The sequence below is a fragment of the Nicotiana tabacum genome, chromosome 23, assembly GCF_000715075.1.
Source record: "Nicotiana tabacum cultivar K326 chromosome 23, ASM71507v2, whole genome shotgun sequence".
Taxonomy (NCBI): domain Eukaryota; kingdom Viridiplantae; phylum Streptophyta; class Magnoliopsida; order Solanales; family Solanaceae; genus Nicotiana; species Nicotiana tabacum.
Window position 1 is genome coordinate 90,229,225 of NC_134102.1, and position 11,862 is coordinate 90,241,086.

General features: G+C 35.8%; 2 protein-coding genes across 2 annotated transcripts; one reads left to right on the forward strand and one right to left on the reverse strand.

Annotated features, from left to right (window-relative positions):
• Positions 1-1,327: 1,327 nt before the first annotated feature.
• On the forward strand, positions 1,328-6,737 carry LOC107773713 (V-type proton ATPase subunit c''1). Its single transcript, XM_016593165.2, has 4 exons — positions 1,328-1,605; positions 1,710-1,787; positions 5,921-6,091; positions 6,183-6,737. The coding sequence occupies exons 1-4, from the start codon at positions 1,469-1,471 to the stop codon at positions 6,349-6,351; spliced, it is 555 nt and encodes a 184-aa protein (XP_016448651.1). The 5' UTR covers positions 1,328-1,468; the 3' UTR covers positions 6,352-6,737.
• A 791-nt stretch (positions 6,738-7,528) lies between these two features.
• On the reverse strand, positions 7,529-11,621 carry LOC107773805 (uncharacterized). The gene is made up of 4 exons (XM_016593260.2): positions 11,336-11,621; positions 9,339-9,643; positions 9,029-9,239; positions 7,529-8,239 (listed from the first exon to the last, which is right to left on the reverse strand). The coding sequence occupies exons 1-4, from the start codon at positions 11,570-11,572 to the stop codon at positions 7,739-7,741; spliced, it is 1,254 nt and encodes a 417-aa protein (XP_016448746.2). The 5' UTR covers positions 11,573-11,621; the 3' UTR covers positions 7,529-7,738.
• Positions 11,622-11,862: the final 241 nt, after the last annotated feature.

Sequence of the window (11,862 nt, forward strand, 5' to 3'; positions counted from 1 at the left end):
TGCGAAGAAATCTTTCACCAGCTAAAATAACAAAGGAAAAGACAAAGCATGAAGAAGACTAAAGGCCCCATGAAAAAATTATCGGGGTAATAAAACAAAAAACTTTTATAAAGTTATGGGTCCCGATACTTTAATAAAGTAAAGGAATCTTATCTTTTTCTTTGTCGACCACCTGTCGGTCGCCTTTAGCTTTTCTATTTTTTATTTTCTTTGTCGACCACTTGTCGATCATTTTTTAGCTTTTTAATTTTACCTTTTAGCTAGAGACTCTATTATATAAAGAGTCGTTAGGATTAGATGAGAGGCGGGCTTTAGCCAAATCTTTTGCCTTCTCTCTAAAATAGCCATCCTCTCTCTAGAATTCCCACTTATAATTATTCTCTTGTAAAGATTTCATTTGTACAATAAAAATCAAAAAAGGTCACTTAGCCATAATCCGACGATTTCAGGTTGGTTCTCTATTCCCTTAGATAATAAATGTGGGTCCCGATACTTTAATAAAGTAAAGGAATCTTATCTTCTTTTATTTGGCTATATTTTGCCACATATATAACATAACTTATTAAAAGCCACAAAACTCATGAGGGATTGAAAAATACCTAATCACAGACAATGAATCCTTCTCCTTCGCAAAAAGAGTTTATCATATAAGAGTATTTCTTTTCACTGCAACAATCATCATAAATAACGAAACCAATATACAATAATGGATAACAGAGATAATGCCTTGATTTCCGTAAGCCATGGATGGTACGATCAAGCTCTCAAAGACGAGGATTAATATAGGCCAAATTTCAAAAGGAAATTAGAGACTTGTTACGATAACGTGTTATAAAATAATAAAAGAATAAGAAGAATATTGAAGAGTAAATTAGTGAGAGAGAATTCTTATTAATTTGAGATGATATTACAATGAAATAGAAACCCTTTATTTATAAGGTAAAAGTGATTTATAGCCTGTTGGGACAAGATGGAAAAATCAGAAGTGCTTTTTTAAGTGACTTATAGCATGTTTGGCCAAGTTGGAAAAATCAGAAATACTTTTTTTCAAACGCGTTTTTTTAAAAGTATTTTTGGTGAAAAGTAGTTTGTGTTTGGCTAAATAATTTGAAAAGCACTTCTAAGCAGCAATTTGTATTTTGCCAAATTTTAAAAAGTGTTTCTAAGTGTATTTTTTTCAAAAGTGCTTGTCAAAAAAGTATTTCGGGGGAAAAAATTATTTTTTCTACTTCTCTAAAACTGCTTCTGCTTCTACTCAAAAACACTTTTATTTTTTAATAAAATACTATTTATAAAAGTATCCCTTTTAATTACTATTGTTTTTTTCAATCTACTTGTTTCTTGCTCTTCTCACTTGTTATCAAGACCACATTATTGTCTACTCTTCAACCCCCCCCCCCCCTTTCTCTCACCCAACTGAAGAAATCTCAAGAGTCAAGATCGAGAAAGGAGCAGAATCAGATTCAGAATGTCAGCAGCGTCGACAATGGCCGTGATTGGAGCATCAAGCTCCTGGTCAAGAGCAATGTTACAGATCTCACCTTACACTTTTGCCGCTCTCGGCATTGCTATTGCCATTGGCGTCTCTGTTCTTGGTGCCGCTTGGTACGGTACCCTCTTAATTATATGCAAAATGATTTAATTTTTTTGTTATTTTTTCTTAAAGGGTATCCAAATCTGATTAAAGTTTATGACTTTGTTATGGATAGGGGAATTTACATAACTGGAAGTAGTTTGATTGGTGCTGCAATCAAAGCTCCTCGCATCACCTCCAAGAATCTCATTAGGTAATTTCAGAGGCTTACAACTTTCCCGATTTTGGCTCAAGTCATTTTCTTTGTGAACTTTCTTTATGTAAGTTAGAATTACCTTAGATGCAGTAATAAGGTTTTCCTTGTGAATCCTGAGATGTTTCATTCGATTTAGTGTAACTTTTTTTTTTTAATAGTTTCACTGGTTGCTTAAAAAAATACTAGCTTGATATTAATAGGGGTGGACCAAGATTTTCATTAAGGGGTTCAAGGAAAGTTAGTGAGTGAAATGGTGTTAATGGAATAGAAACACCAGAGCTCATACAAATCTAGTGTCTTCCTTAATCATTGCTTTGGAGTCAAACCTTGCGTGAAGGATTTTAATAACACGTTTATACATAGTTTTATTTTTAGTAATATTATTTATATCCATATAGACTGTGGAATTATTTAGAAGAAGTTTGTTCGAGCCCTATGCCATGCAAACTAAGCTTGCTATTTAATTGGAGAACGGTAGAGCGGTGGACCCAGTATCTCCGAGTTTAATAGCCTGAGGTCGGTCCTAATGGTTGGCCCCAGACGAATTTCTCGGTCATCAAAAAAAAATCTTTAGGAGAAAGGATTTAGTTGAACCCCGCCTAAATAGGTCCGCCTCTGTTGATATATAGTCCATCCCTCCTCGAGTTGTCTGTTGTAGGTTGGACTTCGTATTTATTCTTCCGATGAAAATACTCCAATTTATAGGTGCCTTAGAAGCTCAAATGGGTTCTTTTAACCAATTTATTTTAATAACCCACAGAGTGAAACATCTATGTAACTCAATTTTTAGCTGTAGGAATAGTTTTCTTTTTTTGGAGGATGAAGTGGTTTCATTAATGGCATCAAGTAGATGCAAATAGTACAAAAGATAGTAAGAACAAAAGTGAGTTTGTTAGCTCCATTACGATGTGCCCTATGCTAAACATAAGGAGCTACAAAGGTCTAAACAAGTGTCAGGGGAGTTTATAGGGGAAAGATTACTCCAGCTATATAGATTTAAAAGACACTTAGCCTTGAGAGTGTGATTAGGAGTTGATATTCCATCAAGACAACTTCGATTCCTTTATGTCCAGACACCAAAAAATAAAGGCAGGAATCATTTTTCAGATTTTCCTGATGGATCTACCAGATTTCCATGAACTCCAGCATATGTAGTTTCCATGAACTCCAGCATATGTAGTGTAGGCATCCTTAATCCTCCCAGGTATTGGTGGCAAAATGGATAAAAGAGCAGTTATCCATCCATATTATCCACTAGAAAATGGGTTGGATAATGAAGTTTTAAAAAATGGGTCAAATAAATATTATCCACTTAAAAAATAGATAACCAATAGATTTAAATTTTTACATTTGCAAAGACTCAAATTTGGGGGTTTCTCAAGTTTGGGAGACTAGGAATTCTCCCAAAAGTGAATATATTCAAGAAGTCATGGATAATTTGGATATCCATATTATTCGCCGGTTAATCCATTTTCTATCCGTATTAGATATGGGTTAGGTTGAATATTTATCTGTTTTTGCATTTATCCCTTTTGACCCGCCCATATTCGCCCTGACCCATCCGTTTGCCACCCCTGCTCTCAGGCATGACCCACTGAGTCCAAAAACTGAAAAGAACATGTTACGGATATACTGAGCAGTGCAGTAGGAGATGACTGTTGGTTTCTATACTCTGTTGGCACATGTAGCATCTATTAGCAATGTGTATGTTCTTTCTGCTGAGGTTATCATGGGTCAAACATGCTTCATAGAGTGCTGTCCAGCTGAAACAAATCACCTTTGGAGGTGGTTTCGTCTTCCAAATTAGTTTCCATGGCCAGTTATCCACCATCTCATTCTGGACACAGGGTTGAGTATCCTGCTTTGACAGAGTATAAACCATCAGCTTTGTTGCCCCATCTTAATCTCTGTAGTCTATTCATTGGCTATGCAGTTCCTCAATCTTTCAAGTAGACTGAGGGTTCATCAAGCTCCCAATCTTGTAGGTTTCTTCTGAATTGTGGATACCATATGCTGCCTGCTCTATTGCGTGAAATTGTAGAGTCTGGATTGCTAGAGATTAGGAAGCCACACGAATAGTTATACAAAATAATTATCTTTAGAACACATTACAGATTTATATTATAAATTGTATCATATTCTCACCTCATGCATAATGCATTATGGAAATGTATAGGTCTAGATATATCTATGTTCAGTATATGTGCTTGTATCATTGTGATCAAATTTTAATAACTAGCCAGCTTAACATGACAAAAGAAGCCATTGTGCACCTTTTTCTTTATGAAGCAAGGGAAAAAAAAAACTTGTGAAACCAGTCTTGGGCAATAAACAAACACCTAATTAAGTCTTGGGTAGGAATCATGTACGTTGAAATTATTCACCTTGTGAAACAAGTCTAGGGAAATAAAGAAACACCTAAAGATGCTACCACCAAAACACAAGATTCTCCAACACTTTGTATCCTAGTTGCCCTACCATACTTGTTAGAGTTACCAAATATCATAACTACTAAGTTCTTCAGACTTAATAACATAGAGTTACCAAGTCAAGATCCAAATTTCGCTATCCGTACTATAAAATCTGAATACAACTTCTAGTATATTATTTCTAATTGTTGGAGTCTTGTATTGTTTCTTCATACTTAATAGCAGCTGATATTCATTGGCTAATGTTCTTTACATGTACCATATTCATATTCATTGCTATCCTCTTAAATTTCATACATGTATTGGTTATAGAGAACCCTAAGCACTCCTGATCTCCAGCTAACTACTTTTGTTGTAGATTTAACACCATGTACCTATCTCCATAACCCAAATTTTTTATGTGCTTGTGTAGTTATTGACCATTTTAGTCTCCTTTGTAGTTTACGAAAATTACATTCCCCATCTTTCACTTCACTCTTTTCATAGTTGAACCCTCTTTTAACCAAAAAAGGAGAAAAGGAAAATAATCATGTTTTTTTTAATAATTTAAATAGAGTCAATAATTTGGGAAAACTCCCATACCCAAGTAGTATACCCAAAAAATCTTGTGTTCTCTATTGCAAATATGAGGTCTTAAAAAGGGCAGCCCGGTGTACAAAGCATCCCGCGTTCACGCAGGACCCGGGGAAGGGCCACACCCAAAGGGATGTGATGTAAACAACCTACCCTAATGCAAGTATTAGTGGCTGATTCCACTGCTCGAACCCATGACCTAAGGTCACACGGAGACAACTTTACTGTGCTCCAAGGCTTCCCTTCAACAAATATCAGGTCTATTGTTCCCTTTTCCAGAAATTCCATTAGCTGCTCTGTTAAACTTAATGACACCCTTGTAACAAAACTTCAAAAAGCACAAGAGAACTATACTTAGGTGTCATCTTATGCTAGTATCTTCGCATACCTCCACGGAATTAGCATAACTTCTGATGGCATTGATGTCTCTCCTTCACATGTATTTGATAAAGCTAGACATTCAAACTCAAGCTTCCTGTACTCCCTAGCAGTCATCTACGTGGATGTAGAGGTTCTACTAATCTCTTAGTTTGTTGTGTTAGTTGAGCTTTGAGTTCTTCAGGGATTGGACAGGATATGGTAGAGCTGTAATAGCGCTGAATTATGGCAAAAACATTTGTTAGTGAGCTTGTCATAGATTGTAATACTTGCAATGCTCATATTATCTGTATAGGCCGGACGTACGGAATTATCATGAAGAGGGGATTTGAATTGCCTCCTCAGTCCCAAATTCAAAATTAATCTAATCAATTAATCAACCTCAATCTCAAGTTAGTCGTGGTTGACTGTGGAAATTCTTTTTGTTCATTCAACTCTATTCAGGATCATTTCACTTCAATACTAGCTAATTTATCATTAACACAAATTATGGACCAAAATTCTGGATTATAATTAAAATCCCCTTATCTCACCTAATCTACAAACCCAAAAGCTCCTAGGGACTAAACTATACAATAAGCTGGCAGCGTGCTATTCAACTGTATTTTGTGCACATTCTCAAAGTACACTACTGCCCGACTCATCGTTTAATAGTTCCAAAGAATTGAAACAAACCTATGGTCGTTGGATACATGTGATTTGTCCTTCTCATACTGAAGCAAAAGGCTAACTTATCTTTGTTTCTTGTAGTGTGATTTTCTGTGAAGCCGTTGCTATATATGGTGTTATAGTGGCAATTATTCTGCAAACAAAATTAGAGAGTGTCCCAGCATCAAAGATATATGCGCCGGAGTCCCTTCGAGCAGGATATGCAATATTTGCCTCTGGAATTATTGTGGGCTTTGCCAACCTTGTTTGCGGGTTTGTCAATTTTTCTTATTAAAGAAGCTTGTTTGCATACAGAGTTTTCTTTTGTTTCACTTAACCATCTTCATAAATATTCCTTTAACAGGCTCTGCGTAGGGATTATTGGTAGCAGCTGCGCACTGTCAGATGCACAAAATTCTAACCTTTTCGTCAAGATTCTTGTCATTGAGATTTTTGGTAGTGCATTGGGATTGTTTGGAGTTATTGTGGGAATAATCATGTCAGCTCAAGCAACATGGCCTTCAAAAGCATAGTCATCTGTGCCATTTGAGAGATGTATTTGCTCTCTCGCCTATGGTTTATTCATGTAAGTTTTGGTAGGAGTGTTAATTGAGGAGGTTCTGGTTTTCCCATTGCATTCAGCTGAATGAAATTGACATAAGCTAGGTCATGTCTGACCTGCAACCGATATGTCATTTACACTGTTGTATTCTTACTGTACCCGAACTGAGAAAAAATTACTTAATAAGCTATTGTTTCTTGAGAGTGCTGCTTGTACTTATTCTCAGCAAGAGAATATTGTTTATGTGCGGATAGCGGCTGAGACTTAATAAATTCCTGCATGTAGTTATAGTGATGTGTACAGAATTGTGCATGAACGTGAATTCGTTTTCAATTGGAGTGCTGAATTTTTCCTTTACATATGTTTATGTGCTTGTTAATACTTCAGAATAGGCTTGGCCTCTCATCATGCTTTTAAGAACCGAAATTCCCTCCTTTTCTAACAGGTTATTTGCCCCTAATTCTTAAAGGTGGTTCACTATACTGAAAGTGGAAATCCTTTTTGCCTCTTCACTAACAATACAAAAATTCATATTGAACGGGAAAAAATGTATCTCCTCCATCCAATTTGTTTGACACCTTGAACTGAAGTCTGGTTTTATCAATAATCGGAGTTAAATTAGTAGTGGTTCTTTTTTAAATTTATAAATTTATATCTTGATATTTAAAACTATACGAAAAGTAACTTTTAGAAACCATCTCAATTAAAAGTTTAATTTGTCAGAGATAAGACACCTATATTTATTTTTTTTAGGTCTGCAATACTTACTCCAAGTGCAGCAGGCATGATTCTTTTCTTGAGACAAAGGCGTCAAAAAATCTTGCCGACAGTTGGGCAACCGTTATAAGCTTTCATATTCTTGGTTAATTTAACAGCAAATTAACATATACTACACCAAGTATGCTAAAGGGGAAACATTTGTTAATTTGTGTGAATTTCTAACCTGTTAGATGTGAGATTTTAATTACTTTAGGCACGAAAGATGCCTACACATACAGAGGAAACAAATGACAGTGAAAATCAAGCTTAATGTCTGTTGATACATGTTGAATTATGTGAACTGACTATCAACTTCACTTACATTTCATATCATATCATACATGAGGTTCTGAATTTTTTTCCAGAAGCAATGACGATAACTCTGCGTGTTTAGGAAATGATAGAGAATTTTATTTACTGTCCAGTATCAACTTTATTTACAGTTCACTACATTCATGAGGTCGTAAATTCTAAACAAATTAAACAATAACTCTGCTGCTATACATTGGGTGCATCGGAATACACACAATCCTAGGCAACTTGAACAAATATACAAAATGCTCGAGGCTTAATCATGCAGACAATAAAAACCAGTGATGTTACTTCAATATGGAAGGAATATCATTGAAATAAGGCATGTTTTTCTGCTGAAGCTCTTCACAATCTTCTGCACTTGTAGTTTTTGGATCAAAGGACGGACGATCTGAAAGTGATAAACCTTGTTTAATGCGACCTAGTCTCCTTGAATGTAGAACCTGCTTTGTGGCAACTGGAAGCCGAATGGACTGATACTCTTCGAGGGCAGAGTTCAGGTTTTCCACTCCCCACTTCTCTAAGCATTTGCCTAAAACAGCTGCATCCAATATTGACATGTTTGTACTTCTCAAACCATGAGGAGTAGTAGGGTGAGCTGCATCTCCAATTAACACTACTTTGTCCCAGAAAATTTGCTCCAAAGGATCACAATCATATATCACATTTAGGAAAGGCTCCTTAATTTCTTTAATTACCCTGACCAATTCAGGAGCCCAAGTCTTCTCAGCTTCTTCATGCATGTTCTGAATCAAGTTCTCGTTAACCTTCATGGTCACAGAATTCCCCTGAATTTCAATACAGATTATTGGTTTTCAGAATTAATCCTTTCAATAAAAATGGACAACACTCAAATTACTGTTGTAGGAAAAAAAACTTAAAGATATCAAACTTCAAAGTCCCCTTGTCTCCCCCACTAGTGAACACTCAAAATGTGTTGTACTTCCATCTTCAATTGTATATCAGATATGTGGTTGCAAAAGTGTTCCTGCAAACCTCCATTCACTCTCCTAGTTTCCAATCATTATCTGATCTAATGGAACTATATGTTGATCCATTCATGATGAACAACAGTTCTACGTTCACTTTAAATCAATCAACCGCGTCTTTGATTCCAAATCTATTGTGATTTACCATATGAATCCTCTATATCACTTTGCTTTATACAGGTCCATCATTCCAATACTTAATAAGAGGATTCATAATACTCTATCTATTCGAGTTTATGTGGCAGCATTTCCTTATTAGTCCGTTCCAAGAAGCAGTGGCTTTCTAAATTTGGAAACTATTTAACTTAACTTCCAATTTTACCTTCAATGACAAGCTTTTTATAATCACACAAATGTTATGGTATGTTTTAAGAATAAGTTTCGAAAATCGATCATTTCTTTCTTAAACTTCGTGCCCAGTCAAACTATGCCACATAAACTGAAACAGAAGGAGTAATTGATTATTTTACCCTGGTCATCAGCTTATCACAACCCACAACTAAACTCTCTTATCAGCGTAAATCTGAACATTCATTCATGATTGACATTACTTTAGCAACCATGTCAGTGCATTTGACAAGCTCATACCTTGAGGTTTGGTTCGGGCTGATTAATGTACCATATCCAGTTGAACCTCTGGTTCAATAGCTCATAAAATACACTATGAGTTCCAGAGCTCAGGTCAAAGTACAGGCATTTCCCAAGATCTGGATACAATTTCTTAAGGCTAATAATGGCTTCTGAGTGTTTCTTATCGGAAAAATCAAGAACCCCTCTCCATGCACAGTAACCTGAATATCTACCAAAAAATAGGTGTGTCGTTAAAAGCATCAAACTGTTGCATTTCCTTGATTAAAAGCCAGGAAAAGAAGAACTTTAGTTGACTTTATATACTAACCTCACTTTAAGGTCGGGAAGGAAACTTTGTCTGATTGAAGACAGACAACCATCAGCAGCAATAAGCAAATCAGCAACAATGTCAATTGTAATGCCCGTTTGAAGAACTTTAGTTTCGACTCTCACTTTTGATTTATCATCATATATGGAAAAGGAGAGAAACAAATAACCCCAGAAAACAATATCTAGGGGTAGTGCACCATACAAAAGGCTATAGAGATCAGCCCAATAAGCTGCTCTGAAATTGAAATGTTCATCCCTTGCCAACGTCCGGCTCACTTTTGTTTCTCCATCAGTTGCCTGGTTCTGTAGTTGACCATAAGTTCACGAATGAGGGCGGGATGAAAATCCAAATTGAGGAATTCCAAAATTTTAACTAATTCGCGATTGAAAACTTAGACACATCACTAGCAGGGCAGACGCACGTGTGTCCAAGAAGTGTGGATGTGCAAACAGTAGGCTAAAGTTACGACCACTTGTCGTACCCGATGCTTCGCGTATTTTCGGCGACTGTCATCTCCAACTAAACCCACTGCGCAAAATTCTGGCCCGCCATTGATCATTGGGAGTAGATTTCATTGCCTCCCAGTGAAGGAAGAATTGCAATCATTTGCTTATGTGGATCTTAAATCAAGTGCTAAATGCAGATAGACATTAAACATGCCAACAACTCACTTCAATGTTAACTTCTAACTATAAATTAACGCATATTAACGATGAGAAAGAAGACATCAAAATAGGATCAGTATCTTTTTAACTCATAGTATGAAATGTAAATATGGTCCCTCACGTTACCAATTTAAAAAATATGCATAGTTCCTCATGTTTGCTACCGCAGAACCGATTGTCCTACATTCCTTTCATGTTCCAAATCCCTGGGCTAATAAAAGAACTATTCTTACAAGTATTCACACTTTAGCTAATCTCTAAAAAGAGATTTTCTACTGGTTTCTCTTGTACCTCAGTTTATAAGTGAGACTCTGCTGTGATGCCCATAAGTTTTCAGAATCAAATGTTTCAAGAATTATAGTTATTGACTGAAAAAACATTTTTGTCGTGAGTGTTGACATTGCAGGCCGATGATGAACAACTTGAAGCTAAGCATACACCAAAACATACTCCGTAATGATCATTTAAAGTTCATAAGACATTATTCATCACTTGTTGAAAGAGTACCATAGTACCGCTTCCAGTTTTTCCCCTTCCATACTATAAAGACAATTAAATAGAGGGGCATATGATGATTCTTTCATGACACAGGGTGTTAATTTACTTATTGAAATATCACCCCTCTCTATCTTTTACTAGCCAGATCACAAAAGGAATCGCTGAGTGGTTGAGGCATAGGAGTAACAACATGGAAATCTTAAGTTCATACAGGAGTACAACACTAAGCGTGAACCCATTTGCTCCAACTTTGGTGGGCAGGATTATCCAACACCTATTCTTGTGGGTGTAGCAGGCTGCCCAATGGATTAGTCGAGGTGCAAGCTAGTAATGAAACTACCATTATACATATATAGTCATATATATAGGACTCGAGCCTTCCTTAACTCTTTCAAGAAAAGTCCTAAATTATTGACTATTAGCATCTTATACTGTAAATAATACTTTCCCGGTTAGCTCATTTTATCTGACACTACTTGACATGGTATAAAATTTAAGATTGTTAATTTAATTTGAAATATAAATTAATAGTTGAAATTTTGGTTTAACAAACAAAACAGCAAATAAAAGTATTAATTTAACTAAAAAAATTGAATTCTTGAACTTTATGAAATTATATGACTATAATATTGATGGAACAGGGTAAAATAAAATAAAAAATTGCAACAGTATCTTATAAAGCAGACAGAAAAACCCCCAAAAAAAGAAAAAAAGAAAACAGCAAACACATACAATCAGCTAACTGTAAAAACAAATAGCTACTCTCTAGTAAATAGAGCAAAATATGCTAACTTGTTAAAAAAAATGATGGGATTCTTGATGTATACTTACTTGATCAACTGTAAGAGGCAAGGTGGTTTGTTGAAGGAGGTGGGATTGTTGAAGCCAAGATTGAATGATTTGCTGAGAGAAAGGGTCAAGTCCAAGACCAGCACCAGTGGGGCTACCAGTTGGAGGTGCTGGAGTTTTCTCAAGAACCACCACTTCCCAACCTGCTCTGATCAGAGCATGTGCACTGCATATACCTCCTATGCTTCCTCCAATTATCACTGCCTTTGGTTTTCCCATTTCCTTTCTTTCTCTTCTGTGCAAATACCTTGTTTGCTCCTCTACTCAGATGACAATGTAACGTGGACACGTGTCGGAAGAATATTACAATGAAGATACCTTGTGCACGTGCGAATAGTGGTGGAAATAATTTTCATTATCAATTTAATTAAAAGGTATTGAAGAAATATATAAAATTTTCATTACCGTTAGAAATTTACATGAAAATTTTCGGAGGTTTTAGGCTTGCAAGGTCTTTTATAATATTAAATTTAAGAAAATATTTTTTTTAAATCTCTTACGTGTAAAAG

Excerpts from the sequence above, each read along its gene's own strand:
- LOC107773805 (XM_016593260.2), bottom strand. The coding sequence starts at position 11,572 with ATGGGAAAACCAAAGGCAGTGATAATTGGAGGAAGCATAGGAGGTATA. Across the intron at positions 9,644-11,335 it reads TGCCTCTTACAGTTGATCAA|AACCAGGCAACTGATGGAGA; the intron begins GTAAGTATACAT and ends GGTCAACTACAG. Across the intron at positions 8,240-9,028 it reads AGCCCGAACCAAACCTCAAG|GGGAATTCTGTGACCATGAA; the intron begins GTATGAGCTTGT and ends ATTGAAATTCAG.
- LOC107773713 (XM_016593165.2), top strand. The coding sequence starts at position 1,469 with ATGTCAGCAGCGTCGACAATGGCCGTGATTGGAGCATCAAGCTCCTGG. Across the intron at positions 1,606-1,709 it reads TCTGTTCTTGGTGCCGCTTG|GGGAATTTACATAACTGGAA; the intron begins GTACGGTACCCT and ends TGTTATGGATAG. Across the intron at positions 1,788-5,920 it reads ACCTCCAAGAATCTCATTAG|TGTGATTTTCTGTGAAGCCG; the intron begins GTAATTTCAGAG and ends TGTTTCTTGTAG.